The following is a 20,721-nucleotide window of genomic DNA, read 5'->3' on the forward strand; positions in this document are numbered from 1 at the left end:
GTATTGTAGGAAACGTTCTTATTCACAGTTTGTGCATTTTGTACAAGTCCAGCAGTATAAATTCCTACAACTGGAAGTATTAAAGAGAATTTACATTTATATTTAAAGGTTTTGTCAGATTGCCCTATAAGAATATTGTGGCAATTGTTGATCTCTCACCAGTGTATGAAAATGCATGTTTGAAAACAGAAATAGACCCACAGACATAGAAAACAAACTTATGGTTACCAAAAGGGAAAGAGGGGAGGGATAAATTTGGAATTTAGAATTAACAGATAAACACTACTAAATATGAAATATATAAACAACAAGGACCTACTGTATAGCACAGGGAACTATATTCAATATTTTGTAATAACCTATAATGGAAAAGAATCTGAAAGAGAATAGATATATATGTATGTGTATAACTGAATCACTTTGCTGTACATCTGAAGCACTGTAAATCAACTATACTTCAATTTAAAAAAAAAGCCAGTTTGCCTATACTGTTGCCAAGAGTGGATATTACTATTTAAAAAAAATCTTTATCAGTGACATTTTTGCATTCTTATTTTACTTGTCTCTGTGCAGCATTTGACCCTGGTGACCATACCTATCTTGAAAGCCTTTTTCTTCTTGACATCTGCCTTCTTTTGCATCTACACTGGTGATTATTTTGTTGTCCCTTAGTGAAAGCTGAGGGCATGAGGTTAAATGTAATCCTGTATGTTAGACCTGTGCTCTGCAGACAATTTCACAGTGGGTCAGAGTGCTGCAGTTCAGATATGAACCTTTTTGCAGTTTGGTTTAATGCAGGGCTTAGCGATTTTTGAGGAGAAAATGAGACTTCTCTGAACCCAATTCCTCTTGACTTGCTCTTGACCGTTAATTATTTCAACCAGTAATTTTCAAACTTTTTTAATAATAGAGAAAAACTTCTCAAACCAACAAAATCATTCAGGGGATACAGTTTGAAAACCATGGTTGCAGTCTATTAAAAAAAAAACAAACTTGTATTCTAAACAAAACAACATTTGCAGTTGAAGTCACTATTGATTATCGATTAAGTTGAACCATTTGAAATTGCCATTTATTGAGATTAAACAAAGTGGTTGACTATCAGTAATTTACATGGTTAATCTGATAAAAGATCATTTATGGTTGGTACCTTGTAAATTGCATCCATGTTATTCATAGGAATCTTTTTTTTTCAATTCAGTCCTTTAACTTTTTAGTGATAGAGATCATATAAAATTGTTTGCTTTAGTGTTTGCTGGCTTTTAAGTTTCTAAAATTGCCATAAATGTCAGTTGGGTCAAAAGATGGACTTCAGTGTGAAAATCAATCATGTGGGGAGCTTTCAAAGAAGCTGTGTGTGTATAAAAGTACTAGTTATATTTTAATGCTTATGGAAAATCGAAGAGAACTTGAACATCCATGAAATGTAAGTGCGTTCCACTTCCTGGCTTTCAGAATTCTATATCCAGGTCCCGTGCCCTCTTCTCAGCTGGACAGGGCTTTCCCTTTATTGCCTCATGAACAAAGAATGCCTGTCTGACCTTTGTGAGTTAACTCAGATCATTCCTCATCACAGAATGCTCTTTTGACTTGATTTATAAATTCTATTCATTTTTCTTAAGTTTTAACTTTTCTATGAAATTGTTTACATTTATTACAGCTCTTATCATTTTCTCCATTTTCTAAATCCCTTTTTATAATATTTTATATATTTTGTACAACACAGCCTAACAAATTATCTGTCATATTTCATACTGTTATTTCTTACGACTTAAAGTTTTTCTTCCTAGGTTGATAAGAAATTTGTTGTTTTACTTGCAAATGCTTACTGTGCTAGGCACACAATAGATGTTTGATGAATTGATTACAATCAGAAGCAGACTAAATGGAAGAAATTAAACAAAATGAGAATTGTTATGTTTAAGTGAATATTTCATTGGTGAATTTTTTTCCTCTTATTTTTTCTAAATTTTATATAATTTTGCTGTACTACTATAAACATTTACAATATATAAAATAAACAGCCATTAGATTGTTTTTTACTGATGTCTTAAACTTGTAATTGTTGTAGTAACATTGGATGCAAATATATTTAATTCATTTAGTGCTTTAATATCTCTTACATGTTAAATTTATATATTTTTTTCTTTAATAGGAGGAAAGGACAGACGAAGCGGCCTCATTCTGACAATTCCATTATGCCTGGAACAGACAAATATGGATGAGCTGAGTGTCACCTTAGACTACCTACTCAGCATTCCAAGGTGACTCTAAAGGTGTCTTTTCTTAAATTTCAATATGTTTTCATTTACTTACGAATGATTCCTGCTGTTGTTAAAGTATACTTTGCTATCTTATCTGCTTTTATTAGCAGTGAAATTATAATTGAAAACACAAGAATCAATAATATATGATGCCACAGCAGATAAAATAAAGACATTTTATATTCTTGATGCACTAAATGGTACTGATTTCTAAAATGTATATACTGTCAACTTTTAAGGAGTGCAAAGATTGAGCATCTGTCTATATACCATGTAATTTGAGAAAACTTAGAAAAGTGAATTCAGTAGAAAGCTCTTGTATTTAGGTAGCTATTTCACTAAATAGATATAAATACATCTGTATGTTTTAATATATTGAATGAAAGCTATTTGGAGTTTAAAACATTTTTATTTTTTAAAAATGCAAAAAATGTTTATATTTTAATCCAAAGATCATTGGATTTTTAATTTTTATATTTCTTTGGTGAAGACAAAACTTAAACCTTTGTATTTGCTTGAGCCTACCCATCATTTCAACAACAAGAACAGAAAAGCCCCCTCCCCAGCTTCCTTTCCCATATGTGATATTTGGGGACTGAAGTCTGACTGCACATTAGAATCATCTGGAGATTTTTTCCAAAGTTTTAATGCTTGTGGGTCCACCTCCAGAGAGTCTGATCCAATTGTTTTTGGGACGACTGCTCATCAGACTTTAAAAAAAATTCTTTAAGCTTCCCGGATAATTCTAATATGCAGTCACATTTGCAACCCACTGCAGCAAAGTGCAGGAATGAGGGCAGATTGTTTTGTGTGTGTTTGTAAAATATAGGGGTGGTAAAAGGAACAAAACTATCTTTTACATAATGCTCTTAAGCTCGAAATAGTGAATTTTAAACATTTTAGTCAGAGCAAACAATTCTTTGTATCCTTTTCCTATATTTGCATTATTGACATAATAGATTATTTCATTTTAAACCACCTTGAAGAATACAGGGTTAAAATTACATCTTAGAACAACTGACTTTAATCACATCTGCTTCCAGTATTGGTGTATAATGATTCTGTTGCTGAATGTTTTTTCAATATTGGGAAAATAGAGGTCTTAAAGTGAAAATTTTCAGTCTTTTTACTTTCTGGAAAAGAAAGTTATCAGACTTCACAGTGTATTAGTACTGAATAACCTTGCTAATTCTCTGAGCTGCTGATTGCCAATTTGTATTATTCATCATTAGATAACGAACTGCTTTTTAGGTAAATGGCACTAGCTAAACATATAGCTAACAAATTATGAAAAAATATTCATGGATTCATAGATGGTTAAAAGTGTTCAGGGAACTTAGAGACCATCTGAATCAACTGCCTTATTTTACAGTTGAGGGAATTGAGACTCGGAAGTTAGTTACTTGCCCAAGATCACACAGCTAATTAGCAGTAGAGCTGGGATTAGAATCTGCAGTTCCTGGCACCAATCCAGAGCTCCTCATACTTCAGATGAATAGAGTACAGTGTAGTTGCATCTTATGTGGGGTGAGGTTCTGAAGTTAAAATGTAATGCAAAAATTACTGATAGTCAAAATTACCCTTGAAAAATGCCTAAGGAAGAATTAGAGACTTATGAACTATTTTTCCGTGAACATGCTAGATTTTCTTCCAGCATTGGAACATGTCAGTCATGGAGGCTGAGTTCTGGAAGACACAGTCGGCTTGTGGTTAGGTGTGTGATAAGAAAATGCACGCTTGTATATACTAGAACCAGGATCAGCCTGCCAGGATGCTCACACTGTAGGGTAAATGACCAGTTTCACTCATGCAGCCTGTCTGCTCACTCTGGGTGTGCAAACAGGAAGTACAATGGAGGGCAAAATAGCGTACACTATTTAAACGTTCTCTCTCTCTCTTTCTTATATAGATATACATATAGTACTATTTCAGTGTAAATTATGAATCAGTTTCTACAGAGCTACACATACCTACCTGCCAGCTAATAGAAAAGTTGTAAGTTGAAGCAAGATGAAAGAACTTAATTTAGCAAGACAAAATAGATACCTGGATACTTTATTTTTGATAATTGTTCTGCTAAAGTTTGACCGTCTCAGATATTTGTGAACGCCCTGACTTTTTAGCCTTCTGCTTTCTTGGATCAACCTCCTATAACTTTGGCGTTTAAAAACGTAGTTGGCAGCTTTATATCAGTGCTTGCCATTTCATTAGAGAGCTAGAGGGTTTTTGAGCTCTTCATTCCAACTCTGGACAGTAGTTTATTAGGTGCAGCCTTAAAAACTGATTTTTCTCCTTCAGAATGCCTGCCATTAAAACTGCTTTTAAATTGTATTATGAGAGATTTCAAATACACAAAAAAGTTGAAGGAATAGTGCAGTAAACACCATTATGCCCATCACTTAGAAGCCTGCAACTAATGTTGTAATACTTTATCACGTATCTATGTGTTTATCCACCCCTCTTTCCATCCCAGAACGGTTTTTTTTTTTTTTTTCCAGAACTGTTTTTAAGTTTACCCTGTCAGATCAGTCTCAGCTTGGGTCTAGAAAGTTTTTCCTTTTTTAGTATGTCTGCATTCTTTTTGGTGTGACTTGTTTCTCCCAGACTCTGCTGTTAAAGCTTAACTCCTCCCTACTGTGAATGTCTCCAGACAGCTCCAGCAGTGTAGCTAGCTAATGCGGCCTCTTCTTTATAGGAGATGTCCAAAAGTAGTCTTTCATTGCAGTGAAAATGTTAACATTCTGAATATAGTAACAGCTTTTTAAAAGTATTTAAAAATGGAAAGAAACTATTTAGTTCTTACCCATATTTTATGCTTAGTTTCATGACCAGGAGCAAGGTGTGATACATACTTATTTTAAATGGGTAACCCAGTACAGTTGAAAATGGGGCCATTTCCTGATTCCTTTACACACAGCTTGGTCCTAAACTTGTTTTTGGTTTCTGACTCTTGAGCAGAGGGCTGAGAAGAAAGGAGAAGTTCAGGTTAATTGTAACCTGACCTGAATACTAAGTTTATGTTCAGGTAACTCCTCATGTCCAGGTCTGTGTGGAGTTCAGCACTAACCATTATTGCCCCATTTTCTACAAAGGGTTTTTAATAAAAAAATAACATAGACTGACACAGCTGGGCCAACCTGAGTGTTAAATTTTAGGAGAGGTAAATGGAGTTTTTCTTTTGTTTTACCAGCGATTGCTGTACACTTTAGACATAAACAACATGATTAGAAATTATGAGTCCATGACTCAGAAAGCAGAATCAAATTCAAGATTACCTTATGGAGATAAAGAAAAGATATATAAATTAATCTGCAAATCTTTTCATTAAAAAAGTAAATATTGAGATTAGCACTAAACAAAACCTCACAAGTAGATCTTTATCTCATATCATTTCTTTATATATTTCAAAATTTTAAGTCAGAAGCATATTCACATTCAAAGTATAAAATGAAATTTGTGTCAGTACTATTACACAAAGTATGATTATAAGATATTGAGACTACCAGCTTTTTAAAAACATGTGGCAAAACATATGCATCAGTGTTTCTCAACCTTCTTTGTCATTGTTATCTTTGTAAGGAGCCCTTTTAGGCAGCTTTTCCTATTCACTTCTGCTTGATGTCATAGAGTTTACTGTTAAATCAGTCTGATATTAGAGTGCAGAGCCATGTTTCATTTATCTCCATATTCACAAGGCCAATAAAAATGATTTGGAGACCTTAGGTGTTTGTTATATGGATATTGAAGGAACCAACCAGACTTAGCAATAAAGTCATAGAAACGACTTAAAATATATTATGAAAGGAGATATAACAGCTGTGTATGGTGAAATATCATTTGAATCCCATACAAGTAGTTTTGTAACTGCCAGAATTCTATGGGGCATATATTCTGTACATTCAGAATTTTAAAAAATTTATCTGTGGACATTTTTATTCAAAGAAAATCTTACAGAGAAACTAAATTTATAAAAGAGCTAGAAGTGTAGGCCCACAGCCATTCCTGCTCATCCCCACCTTCTCAAATTCCACTTCCACTGCAGTGCCCCCTCACCCGCTTTTAAGGAGCCTCCTTGGAGCTTACAGGACTCTGCAGAGCACTTAGAAGGTAATTTGAATATGAATATAACACTGATTGGTTCAGTATAGTCTGTGAGAGTGTGACTGGGATGGCTCTTCTTTTTTAATTTATTTTTTATACAGCAGATTCTTGTTCGTTATCTACTTTGTACATATTGGGATGGCTCTTCTTTATTTTTGTTTTTTTATGGGACATGCTTCTCAGAAAGTTTAAGGCAGTGCCTTCCTTTCTCCTCCTTAGCAAATGCACTTCTGGCAAATGACGGTATAATTGTGTTGATCTTAGAGTTACTTCAAAGCACTGTAGTTAAGTGCTCTGAACATGCTTTATGCTGTTGATGAGTGCTTTTTTAATATTTACTTCATTCAACGAATATGTATTGAAAACTTATAATGTCCGTTTTAAAATGTGACAGCTAAGCTAGCATTTCCTTTCTTTACCACGTATTTTTAAATTTCCTGTCTCCTCTGTTCCCTTTTCATGTGTTTAAGTTCACGTCGAGGGATGGCTGGGTTGTCAAGCTGGACTAGTACAGCAATAGCCAAGCTAATTTCTCTATCTCCAGTCTCTCCCCAATTTGTACACAAGGACAAGATAAATTTCACCAAAACAACAGTTCTATCATCCTTCTCAGTTTTCTAGGACCTCCTCTCCTTTCCACACAATGAATTTAATTCAGTAGTCATTTATTTTGTTGCTACCAAGTGCAGACATTGTACACCGTGCATTGTGAAGGCAAGAAAGACTAGTGTGTGCTCTCAAGGACAGTCTTTCAGCCTTCTTAACTGCTATGCCAAGACCTTGTGTGATTTGACTTAACCCTTTCATTTCATATTTCTTGAGCGCTTATCATGCAAGGCACTTAGTTTTATAGCACTTGTATTAATTAACTCAGTCTTCAAAATAACAATATTATTATCCCTATTACATAGATGAAAAAATGAGGGCAGAGAAATTTAAGAAACTTACCCAAATTAATAACTGGTACCTTTGCTTATATTCCTCTTGCTCTGTATCCTTTTATGTTAAGTTTCATTAGCTCCTTTATGTCGGTACTTCCCAGAGTCTTCCAGCTGTTCTCCAGACCTACAGCACTTGCCGTTTCTGACTCTTAGGCATTTAATCATAATGTGTTTAATGATAATTCTTGAATTTTTACATTTATTATTTAAGTTTTACATTAAAAAATTTCAAAGATATATGTTTCCCTAGTAACATTAAAAAGGTGACGTCAGTGAGTGTAAAGTAGACACTAATTAAAATACTTTTATTTTACCTTTTCACCTTTCTAAATGATCTTAAGCTTCTTGAAGGGAGAAACTGTGTTGTATAATACATATTTTTTCATAATCCTGTGCAGTACCTCATATTGATACTTAGTAATCAATAGTCAGTGGATATGGGTTTCTGCTCTTTATCTTACTTAAGTTTCTTCATAGCTCTGTGTACTCAAATGCAGCCTGGCTGATCATTTTCAGAACATCTCACATTTGTTGGAAAATCAAACATGTAGAAGTTGCAGCTCAGTAGAAGCTATTTTGGTGGATAAGAAGTTTGTCTAGGCTGGTCTTGCTTTCCTTTGAAGACATTAAATTTGAAATGGACCTGGGAATTTACTTATGGGTGATGATTGGGAGGCATATGTGAAAAAGACTATCCTATACTTAAGGAAATAATAGATAACAGTAAGTCATTTAATTCTCATAACAGCCCTATGAGACGAGCACTATCATCCTTATCTCTTACATATAAGGGAACCGAGGCATAGAAAGAGTGGGTAATTTAAGTATCTTGACCTAGAACCTGTGGCATACCAGGGTTGGAGGGGGATTTGGACCTAGTGGTCTGACTCCAAGCCTGTGTTTCTAGCCACTGTTGTATTCACCTCTGTTATAATCACAGTGCCATAGCTATTGATAACTTTTAATATTCATTTGCATTTAACCTGCATCTATCACAATTGAGAATTGACATATGAAAATAACTATGGTGAACATAGTTGAGCATAACGGAAATCTTTTTTGTTTTAACATTTTCTTTCAACAGTATATTCAGTGTATATTTAAAACCATAGCATTTTTCTAGCTCAAAGGGAAATTGTTGATCATCCAGTTATAGAATCATGGAATGTCATGATTAAGAAAGTACCTTAACAGTCATCTAGACCAAACATCTTCAATCATCTAGACTAACCACTTTACCCATACTTAAATCCTCTTTATAGAAATGCTGCCAAGTACTTGCCCAGATTAATCTAATTCTGTAGAGAGTCAGCATCTATAGAAGTTACTTTTCTGTTTCTCTCAAGTATTGATTTTTTTCAAATTTGGATTTTAGGTCAGTTCTTCCTAATTGTAGAAAAACTCATTTACGTCACAGAAGAAACATCAGAACACAGAGGTTTAATGACTTGCCAAGAATCACACAGAGATGACTCATAAGTCTTCAGTCACTTAGTAAATATGTGAGATCCTACAATGAGTTCCTCATCATTCTAGGTGCTGAGGAAATGGGTGAACAAAGGCCCAGTCCCTGCCCTTATGGGCCTGATGCCCTAATGATCAAATGAATATTATAAATAAATACATAGGGCTTCTCTGGTGGTGCAGTGGTTGAGAGTCTGCCTGCTGATTCAGGGGACACGGGTTCATGCCCCGGTCCAGGAAGATCCCACATGCCACGGAGCGGCTGGGCCTGTGAGCCATGGCCACTGAGCCTGCGCGTCTGGAGCCTGTGCTCCGCAACGGGAGAGGCCACAACAGTGAGAGGCCCGCGTACTGCAAAAAAATAAAAAATAATAAATACATAGTATGTTGGAGGTTCATAAGTCTATAAAACAGAGCATGAAAAGAATTAAGGGAGGGATGGAGTGCAAAGGAGTGTGTGGCAATATTTTATAAAATGAGAAAGTAACATTTTACCAGAGATGAGTGAAGTGAGGGCCAGGCTATACAGATACCTGATGAAAGAGCATTTAAGAAAGAGTATCTTAGACAGAGGGAGCAGTAAGTGGAAAGGCCCTGAGTCAGGAGCAGGCTCAGTGTGTTGTGCGATCAGTAGGGAGGGTAGTGTGGGTGGAGCAGTTTGAGAGAAGGAGGGTTCTGGGAGAGCCCTCAGAGGGGCTGCAGTCAGAACTTAGAGGACCTCGTAGGCCATGGTAAGGACTTCAATTCTGAATGAGAAGGAAGGCCATTGTTACATTCCTACCGAGGAGTGATATGATCTGCGTCTTCTAACATTTCTAGAGGCCCTCTATATTTAAAGCTGGAAGCTGCCAACGTATCATTAAGACAATAATATCCTTGCTTTCTGGAAGCATATTATCTGATGAAGATGAATTATAAACAAGCAATTATAATAAAACCATAAGTAAAATTAGTGCCATTAAGTAAGTATAAGCAGAGCTCTCTGAGTGGAAAGAAGGAGCCCTTAGTCGTAATCAAAGAAATTAGTGAAGAGCTGCAGAAAATCCATTGACAGTCTCTTTCTAGCCAAAGTGAGTGAGCTTATTAAGGACCTGCTCCTCCTTTAATAGCTGTTTTAACTTAGGCACGTCACCCTTGAAAGGCTCTAATGGAGTAAGAACAAGGAAGTGGGGTGTTAATAGATTTTTTTTTTTTTTTGGTTAGTGGTCTTAAAATTATAAAATGTTAATAGTAGTGTAGGAATTTACTAATATAGCAATGCAGCTACACACCCTTTATAAGGGACATAATATGCTTCTAAATCGAAGTATGTTCTTGTTAAAAACAGTTTAAACCATCACTCCACTTGTAGGATTGCAATTTTTTTTAAAAAAGGGACTTCCCTGGTGGTCCAGTGGTTAAGAATCCACACTTTCAATGCAGGGGCATGGGTTCAATCCCTGGTCGGGAAACTAAGATCCCACATGCCGTGTGGCACAGCTAAAAAATTTAAATAAGCAAACAAACTATTCCTTTCAAGTAGTTGAAAGCTCACTTGATCTTACAATCTTCAAATATGTAGTATCTTTGAATTGTGTGTATTTTCTTTATCTATCTTAGTAAAATGTGAGAAAATTATGATTAAGGGTGTTTTTAAGTACTCTAAAAGATAAATTTAGAGTATTTTATGCCCTTATGATCACTGCAGATGGCATTTGCAAGCTTCATTACTTTCTTTGTCTTAATATACAGATTAATTTAGTGTGCTTTGAAATATAGATGTCTCGTTTGTGTAAAACTTACTTGTTTAACAAAATGGTTGTGTAACCTGTACCTCATAGATGCAGGTGCCAAATTATGGGGATGACTTACTTCTCTTGGGCTCTAGTCCCAACCAGCAAAGGCCCTCCACTGGACAGCTCCATGTATCTTAGCTCCCCTTCCTGCAAATTTCCACACTGCACTGGTAGAGTCCCTGAGTTGCCGCCACTTCTCTGAAGACCACTCACTGACAGTAACTCTGCTAGGCTTGTCTTTCTTTGGCTTGTATCCTCCGTAAGTCAGGGTGGTCTTCTCCTTACCTGATCCCACAACTAGCAGTTAGATGTCAGATTTCCTTCCCCCAGCAAGTCTTTATGTGCTCTTGCTGATGCAGAAGAGATCACTGTATTATTGCCTTACCCCCACGAATGCTTAGTGGATCCTTTATTTTGTAATGCAAAATCCAAAAATAGAATACTTCAACATTTTTTTATTAAGATATAAGTCACATATCATAAACATCATTTTTTAAAGTGTACAGTTCAGTGGTTTTCAGTATATTCACAAGGTTGTGCGACCATCACTCTCTAATTCCAGAACATTGCCATCAGCCCCAAAAAGAAACCTATACCCATTGGTAGTCCCTCCTCATCCCATTCTCCCCTCCTCCCAGCCCTTGTCAGCCACTAGTCTGCTTTCTGTCTCTATGGATTTACCCATTCTGGACATTTCATATAAATGGAATCATACGATATGGACTTTTGAATCTGGCTTCTTTCACTGAGCATGTTTTCAAGGTTTATCCATGTTGTAGCATATATCAGTACTTCATTTCTTTTTATGATTGAATAATACTCTATTGAATGGATTACCACATTTTTTTTCCCATTCATCCATTGTTGGACATTCGAGTTGTTTTGGATTTTGGCTGTTATGAATTATGCTGCTATGAATATCTGTTTGCAGGTTTTTTGTATGGACATATGTTTCACTTTGCCTCACCTCTTGAACAGTTCTCTGCTTTCTTTGGAAGCTCAGCTTCTGTCCCTGCCTACAGAGTCACCTATTCTTCTTCCAGATCTTTAGCAATATCATCCTCATTCTTGTGACCTTACTGTTTCTCAGTAGAATTGGATATCCTTCTCCAATAATCCTCTTGAGGTTAATGTGAATGTTTGGAGAGAGTAAGGGAGGATTAGTAAAATTCCCTGGACTGTTGGATTTAAATCTCAGGAAAGGGCCTGCTATTAACCTTTCCTATAATGTAGGCAATTGGGAGAACTTTGTGTGGAGAGAATTTTCACTAACAAATCCTTGCTCTGCTAAGCAAAGCTGCAGTTTCTTCCACTATATTAGAGGGAGGGCAGTTGAGATCTTTACGTTGTTGATTTTATAAGTAAAACAAATAGTAATAGTAATAATAAATAATAATAATATAGCTATGTAGTTTTGGTCATAGGATAGAGTTTTTCCATGTTGTTGTTGCATTTTACTAGGGCAGGCTTCTGAGAAGTGTTTAGTAGGTACTTGAATAATTGAATATAATATATAGCAATAACACATTTTCCAACACTCAAGATAATATTGTGCTGGTCAAGTGACTAAGAATGCAAAAGTGAAAGCAGAGGTGGGTCAGACATGGTGTATTCAAGCTTTGAATTCTTATATACACCAATGCTACTTCACCTCGTTAAATTTCCCCAAAAGAACACCAAGAAGCTTATTTCCAATGGTTTAATAATAGCTTACTTTATTTTCTACCTGTTTTGAAATATCACTTCACAACCTTACACTTCTGGCAGGAAGGAGAGGCAAGAAGTACGTCCACACTTGGCAATCATTAGTTACCTACTTCACTGTGATCCCATTTTACAGATGAAGAGATTGAGAGGCTAGTGAGACTATTTGAATGTTGCTTTGATTTCTTCTCTTTTTAAGACATTGAATTTACGTGCTTTTAGAGTAATTTTCTTACCAAATTAGCTTATAAATTGTCAGTGTTTCCTGAAATGAGAAAAATAAATTGCTTGAGAAAACTGAAAGGACACTGAAGAATTCATTTATTGACAGTGCAAACCAAGTCAATTGAGATTAATGCTGCTCCATGTATGATTACACTGTAAACTTTATTTAGGATTATTAAGAATAAAATAGGAAGCTTGTTTTAATACTCTGTAATTTTGTTTCATTTCAGTGAAAAGTGTAAGGCTAGAGGATTTACCGTGATTGTGGATGGCAGAAAATCCCAGTGGAATGTGGTGAAAACAGTAGTCTTAATGCTACAGGTAATTTTATTTTTGACTATTAGGAAGTGGTTTTATTGTACAGCAACAGATGAGGTGATAGTGGCAAATGCATTTTGTTTATTGGACTGTGCCCAAGCTTCTCAGCAGTGACTGAGTTCTGAAATGCACAGGTCACTATTGGATTGTTTAGATTCAATTCTTACAGGTTTCACTTGAGTAGTAAAATAAATTTCAACCTTATTCTAAAGGTTTGTAAATGACCAAAAATAATATGTCATGTTTAAGTAATTTAAACAACTAGGCCAATGAGTCTCAAAGTGTGAGGGCAGAGGTTATCAGACTCATCTAGGAGCTTTTGCACACTGTAGTAGCTGCATCATCCCACCTCCACCCCCTCCTAATACCACAGGTAGGGAGTACAACTGGGTAAGTCTAATCTGAAAAAGCTTCTCAGGTGGTTCTGATAGGTTTCTCCTTTCTGTTACCCTTTTTCCTTCAAAAATCACCAGGATTCATAATAGTCTTATATCTGTCTCTGATCTAGAAGAAACGTACTCTGACAGCTGTGTCCTTGGGGGCTTTAGCAGCTCACAGATAAGCATTTCATAAACAGCTGTGATTATAGAATCCCTGATCTGGTCCTAGTCTTATGTTTATATTTCCTTGTGCTCCTCACAGAATGTTTCTGTAATCCCTTGCACATAGTAGGTACCTAGTAAATACTTGTTGGTTTATTGTGAGAGTATTGAGGATACTGTGATCTGAAAGAGAAAAATACAGTATTTGAGTGATTGAAAGGGGACAGATTGCTCTGATGTACCTGGGTTTCCTTAGAAGGGCTTGTATAGAAAGTAAAAGTTAAGTGAGTTAAATAAGAGAGATTATCTAATTTAAATGAAAGAAGGTGAAAAGGACATTCCTGGCAGGGACACTGTCAGTGATAGCTCAAAAATTAAGTGAATACAATGAAAGGAGCTGATGACAGGCCAGTTTGGGGGCAATATATTGGCTGTTACGTGGGATGTTGAACATTGAATTAGGTAAATATTAGTGAGATTGAAGGAAAGATCAAGAATTTTAAATGAACTGGGAAATAATCGGTAGCTGCTTTAGGGTTCTGTGGAAAGAAATATAATTTAAAATTTTAAATGATAACTAGGGAGAATGAATCTTAATGGTTTATTTTTATTTGTGATAATTAGGAAAAAGAAATTCAAGGGATGGGAACTGGTAATTTCAGTTTTTAGTTTTAGTGCTTAGTATTGTTCAGGTACTGTGCACTAAGCTTGCTATGTAAATGATCTCATTCAATTTCATCCTCACAAACTTGGGAGGCAGGTTCTACGATCCCCAAAGGTCTTCAGGGATTTTAAGTAATGTACCCATGGGAGTACATTACATGGGAGTCACGATTGGAACCTGGCACAACCTAAGCCCCAGGTTTTTATCCTTTAAAAGTGTATATTTACCAGTGGGATGTATCTGAGGTGGTTCCCAAATTATCTCCCCATTACCTTATTCTTAACTGGTTGGCCTAAACCTTCATCATTAGAATCACTCCTTTGGGTTGGAAAGGACAGGTTCCAGTGGATCAGTTTTCAAGGGAACACAGATTGGTGTCCCATAATAACTTTTTCTGTCAAATATGTTCCCAGCACTTTTGTATTCCAAACCCTGAAGATTAACTCTTCTCTGTACAAGTTGTTACAATAACTATTAGATGAGAAATCCATTAATTATGACCTTGTGTTCTTCCATTCAACTGTGTCACAGATGAGCTGTTTGGGACTTGCTGTTTGAACTGGACTTTGATCAGTGGCACTTTTGAAGAACAATCAATGGATGATTTAATCCCCTCTTGCGATTTCTTTTCTGATAGGTATTTTAACAACTTTTGGACTTATTAATAGTTAAGATTTTCAGAAGTTGCAATGGCCTGTTGTTTGCTCCTAGTCAAACAGTTTCTACATACAAAGTTATTCATTGCTTTTATTTCAGAAGGTACTGGTACTGGCTGTTTGGGAGCCCAGAGCTTAGTGCTGGCTCTGCCTGTAACAAATATTCTCTAAAATGAGTGGCTTGGTTTCTCTTGTTTCTCACAGCTTTAATATGCAATGATTTTGAAATAATATTCTAACACAATCAACATATAAATAAACCTCATTCTACTCTAAATTTCGCAGCCCCTCTGATAAAAGTTTTGATAACACTGAGGTTTTTTTTTTTTTTTAACTTTATTCACAACCCAGTCATTGCAGGAGGTGCTAGATTTGTGATGTGCACAGTGACATGTTTAAATTGAAAAGTTTTCTATTTTCCCCTAATCAATACTTATTATTATAATTATATAACATTATTATTCAGTAGTGCTATTTATGGTCTAGAATAGTGGTTGACGACTATTTTATAAATAGAGTTTATAAATAAAGTTTTATTGTTTACATATTGTTTATGGCAGCTTTCATACTATGTGGACAGAATTGAAATAGTTGCAACAGAGACTGTATAACCTGCAAAGCCTAAAATATTTATTATCTGGACCTTCAGAAAGAATTTACTGACTCCTGGTCTAGAACATTTGGAATGGTATGTTAGAACTTTAGCGTCAGACCGACCTGCCTTCTAATCCAGTGCCATCCCTCACAACTCTGTTCCCTTGGACAAGTTACTTTAGTTCTCTCAAGCTCAGTTTACTTTTCTGTAAAATTGGAAGGATAACATCCACTTGTTAATGTGAATTCATTTATTCAGCAAAGATTTATGGAGTATCTTCTATATGTCAGGCACTGTCATAGGCTCTGGAGATATAGGAGTAACATTATAGATAAGGTACCTGCCATTGGGAAGCCTGTATTCTTTTTGAGGAGTCAGACAATAAGCAGTTAGACAAATTACTAAGTAATGTAACATCATATAAGGATAAATGCTATGTAGAAAAATAAATTGGTGAAAAGAGACTGAGTCAGATGCTGCTACTTTAGATAGGGTGGTCAGAGAAGGTCTCTCTGAAGAGGGAATATTTGAGTAGAATCCTAAATAAACTGAGGAAGTACTCCTAGGTATAGGGCAAAGAACATTCCAGGCAGAGGAAACATCAAGGGCAAAGTCCTGAACTGGGAGCAGACTTGTCACATTCTAGGAGCAGCAAGAAGGTCAGTGTGGCTGTGTTAGAGGAGTGAGCTGAGAGGGGAGAGGTGTGAGATGAGGTCTGAGGTCATGGAACCTGAGCTTGGAGGGCCTTCTTGGCCTTGGTAAGGGGTTTGAATTTTATTCTGGGCCTGAGAATACGTGAAGCAGGGAGGCCTGCTAAGAGGATATTTCAAAAGGCTGACTAGTCTGGGAATGTTAGCAATGTAGGTGGTAAAAATGGGTAGGTTTAATTAAGATATATTTTAAAGATAGACTTCATGGGACTTGCTGATAAAATATATGTGGAATATATATTAAACTCAGTAAATGTTAATTTCCATTCTTTAGATGATATGAATAACTGCATCTAGTAAATGTGAAATTGTATTTGTCGAGGTTTAGTTTTGTCCTCTTCTTCAAGTTAATAATCACGCAGAATCTTGGCCTTTTTGCATAATGGCTGGTAAGAAATTTATTTTGTGAAAATATTGATTTACGTTATTGGAGGAAATTTTCTAAGATGATTGTGTTACAAAAAATGTTTTTCATATTATAGAAAAACCAAATTTAATAATTTCTCAACTAAAAATAATCTTGCAGCTTAAATATATTCCTGTTATAGAGATTCAGTAAAATACAAAAATAATTCACATGTACTGTCTGTATTACATTGTTTTTTGAAATCTTCTCTGAATCAGCTTGTCTTTCAAGTATTTCTGTATTGCCATGTACATTTTGAAGTTTGCAGTATTGCTTCTATTTTATTATTTTAATTATTTTCCAAAGGTCTCCTAGTTACTCAGCCTAATCATGAATATCTAATAATTTATAACTTTAATAAATTATTCATTTTACATGTATAATTTGTAAATTTTTTTTGTATTCTATAGAATGTTGTTCCAGCTGAAGTGTCCCTCGTTTGTGTAGTGAAGCCAGATGAATTCTGGGATAAGAAAGTAACACATTTTTGTTTTTGGAAGGAAAAGGATAGACTTGGCTTTGAGGTAAATATACTCTATAAGAAAATAGAAGTGTGTTATATCTTTAAAAACAGAATTTGCTGGTATTATTTTGTTTGTTCAGCATTGGATACTAAGCAGTGCCTATGCAATGCTCAATCAGTGCCTAAGTAATGATTAATATTTAGTCAGCATTCACATACTTGTTGAATGAATTATGATTCTTTGTCAAGGCCACAAATGCTTTCTTGTTTTCATTTTCATCACTCTTTGTGAATCTTTGGAATAAGTAAAAGCTTTTTATTAAAAACATTTTTAGGGACTTCCCTAAAAATCCGACATGCTGCACAGCACAGCCAAAAATAAATAAATAAATGAAAATGAAAATAAAAACATTTTTATTACCTTACCAAGAAGACATTTAACTAATACTAGGAAATCCTAGACATTCAGAAATTAAAGTTAGAGCCTATTTTGTATGATGTCATAATTATTTCTTAGTATCTGGTTTGGTTTTGATACATGAACACAGTTATCCATACTTTCCTATTGGCATTACTCTCTCCCTCTTACTTTTCTTGTGTGAAAGCTTGGTTGACCCTTGAACAACATGGGTTTGAACTGCACAGGTCCACTTACAAGTGGATTTTTACAGTCAGCCCTCCCTATTTTCGGGTTTAACATCCACAGATACAGAGGGCCAACTGTATTCATTGTACTTTGCCATTTTATATAAGGGAATTGAGCACCTGTGGGTTTTGGTATCCATGGGGTTTCCTAGAACCAATCCCTTGTGGATACTGAGGAAGGGCTGTACATATTATTGTAGATCAGAAAGAAGTCCTAAGATGGAATACAAATTTAAACAATTCAGTCATATTTTTCCTTCCACAGCCTATTAATCCCAGCTTCCTAGTAGGAGAGTTGATAGATACTAAACTTTACATTAGTTAGTGTGGAAGCACTGAAGGGTGCAAAACCTAACTCAACCCTGTAGAATCTAGCCTTGGAATGTTTACAGGAGCCAGACAATAAAGACTCATTGTGGACTTTGCCAGACTACAATAGTCATTTTTATTTTCAGTAAAGTCAGTTTTTCTTGGTATGGAGGAAAAGTCTCCAAGGTGTCTAAGATAAAGATTTAAGAAAATCTAGTTAAAAGTTTTTAAATGATGTAGCACAAAATGTCTTTAAAATGTGTGATTTTTTTCTGCACTTAAAAAAAATGTTAACTGCAGTAAAATTCTTCCATTTTAGTGTACAGTTCTGAGAGTTCTGACAAACACAAACCGGTCTGTAACCATCACCATAATCAAGAAACTAAGGAATATTTCATTACTCCAGAAATTCTCTCATGTTCTTCTGTAGTCAACTCCTCCTTCCATCTTTAGTCCCTGACAATCACTGATCTGTTTTATGTCCCTGTGGTTTTTGCCTTTTCCAGAATGCCATGTAACTGGAATGATAAAGTACGTAGCATTTTTAATCTGCTTCTTTCACATATGCATTTGCATTTGGGATTCATCCATGTTGTTGGATGTACTGGTAGTTCCTTTCTTATTGCTGAGTAGTAATCCACTGTGTAGATGTACCACAGTCTGTTTATCCATTCTCCAGTTGAGGGACATTTGGGGTTGTTTTCAGTTTTTGGTGATTATAGATAAAGTCACTGTAAACATCTGTGTATAGGCTTTTGTGTGAAGTTTTTATTTTAAGAGATAAAATACCTAGGAGTGGGATTCTTGGGTCATATGGTAAGTGTATGTTTAATTTTATAAGAAACTTCCAAATTGACAGTTTCAAAGTGGCTGTATGATTTTGCATTCCCACAGGCATAGTGTGAAAGTTCCAGCTGCATTTTTGTCAGCACTTAGCATTGTCAGGTTTTCTTTGTTTTTAAATTATAGTTACTCTAGTAGGTGTGTAGAGGTATCTCAGTGTGGTTTTAATGTGCATTTCTCTAATGATTAATGACGTGAGTATATTTTCAAGTGCTTGTTTGCCATCCATGTACCTTCTTTGGTGGTGTCTGTTCAATTCTGCCCAATTTTTAAAAAAGAATTAAGGCTTTTTGTTTTCTTATTATTGAATTTTGAGAGTTATTTATATATTTTGAATAGAAATCCTTTATCAGATATGTTGTTTGCAAAAATTGCATCCCCATCTGTTGTTTGCTTTTTCATTCTTTTAACAGCGCTTTTAAAGAAGTTTTTAACTTTGATGAAGTCTGATTTTTAAATTTTTCTTTCATGAATCAGGCTTTTGGTATCATAGCTGAGAAATCTTTGCCTAATCCAAGGTCACAAAGATTTTCTCTCATGTTTTGTTTTAGATGTCGTATAATTTTAGGTTTTATATTTAGATTTATCCATTTTGAGTTAATATTTGTATAAATTATAGTCTGACAATATGTATTTTATGACTTCGGTTATTTTAAGTTTGTTAAGGTTTGGTTTTTGACCCAATATATGCTCTATCTTGGTGATTTCCTTATGTACATGTGTTCTCCATGTACTGTGCATGTGTATTCTGCTGTTGTAGGTGGAGTGATCTGTAATTGTCAAGATTGTTCACAGTGTTGTTCAGGTCTTCTATAGTCTTTGTAATATTCTGTCCACTTATTCTATCAATTACTGAAAGAGGAATATTGCATTCTTCAACTATAATTGTGGATTTATTTCTCATTTCTATCAATTTTTTCTTCATGTATTTTTAAGTTCTTCTGTTGAGTTCATAGATTTAAAATCATTATGTCTTCTTACTGAGTTGACCAGTTTATCATTTCATTATTAAATGTCCCTTTTTTATCCATGATAATAATCTGGTTCTGAGGTGTACATTGTCTGATACTAATGTAGCTACTCCAGCTTCCTTTGACTACTGTTTGCATATTGTATCTTTTTCCATATTACCTGTTTACATATCATCTATTTACCTATTTCTTTACATTTAAAGTGGATTTTTTTATAAATATAGTATAGCTGGGTCTTGTTTTCATATCCAGTCTGACAATCTGTCTTTTCATTGGTTTATGAGACCATTTATATTTAATGTAATTATTAATATGGTTGGATTAAAATCTTCCATCTTGCTAGATTTTATGTATTTTTTTCTTTTTCTGCCTTCTTTTGGATTGAGTATTTTTATGATTACATTTTATCTCCATTATTGACTGGTAATTTATATCTCAAGTATTTTTTTCCAGTGGTTGCCCTAGGTTTACAATATACATCTTTTATTAACGGAGTCTTATCTTCAAATAATATACCACTTAACACTGGTAATTCCTTAATACAGTATATCTCTAATACTTTCCTTCCATTGTTTACATACATTTTACTTTTACTGTAGTGTAAGCACACAATATATTGCTACTGCTTTTGCTATAGATAGTCTCTTGTCTTTTATAGCAATTAAAATAATAAAAAATGAATTTCAGTTTTACCTTCATATATGACATTTCTTTACTACAAACTTTTACTTTGCTAATATGTGTTGTGAATGATCATAAGATACATTTAACATATAGCATTTCCCATACTTAGTTTTCCCCAGGGCTCTTCCTTTGGGAAGCATCTCCTGGAAGTATGGTTGCTCACAACACCCAGTGTTCTTCATTTCTTTTCAGCTTTTTGGTTGGTATGTTCCTTCTGCCTAAAGAACTTCCCTTAAAAATATCTTACATTCCAGGTCTGTTGGCATTGAGTTTTCTCAGATTTTGTTTGCCTGAAAAAAGTCTTTATTTCAGTTTTGAAAGTATGTTCTGTTGGTATAGAATTTTCTTTCACTGTTTGTTTGATTTTTTTTCTTTTAGCACATTAACTATATCACACCATTGCCTTCTCATTTCCTTGGTTTCTGAGGAGAACTCTACTAT

At 34.9% G+C, this 20,721-nt stretch overlaps 1 protein-coding gene across 5 annotated transcripts in view; it reads left to right on the plus strand.

Moving 5' to 3' along the window:
* The window catches only part of SESTD1 (SEC14 and spectrin domain containing 1), a 142,846-nt gene that overhangs the window by 48,394 nt on the left and 73,731 nt on the right, over nucleotides 1-20,721 (plus strand). For 4 of the 5 annotated variants that reach the window (XM_027126934.1, XM_027126943.1, XM_027126961.1 and 1 more), the window contains 3 exons: nucleotides 2,156-2,264; nucleotides 12,705-12,795; nucleotides 16,776-16,889. In XM_027126934.1, coding sequence (XP_026982735.1) covers nucleotides 2,156-2,264; nucleotides 12,705-12,795; nucleotides 16,776-16,889 — 314 coding nt within the window. Of the gene's footprint in view, nucleotides 1-2,155; nucleotides 2,277-12,704; nucleotides 12,796-16,775; nucleotides 16,890-20,721 lie in introns of those variants that run through there. The other variant, XM_027126967.1, reaches the window with a different exon arrangement.

Source organism: Aethalodelphis obliquidens, unplaced genomic scaffold (genome assembly GCF_003676395.1).
Source record: "Aethalodelphis obliquidens isolate GAN/ISIS:26980383/991018 unplaced genomic scaffold, ASM367639v1 scaffold2, whole genome shotgun sequence".
Taxonomy (NCBI): Eukaryota; Metazoa; Chordata; class Mammalia; order Artiodactyla; family Delphinidae; genus Aethalodelphis; species Aethalodelphis obliquidens.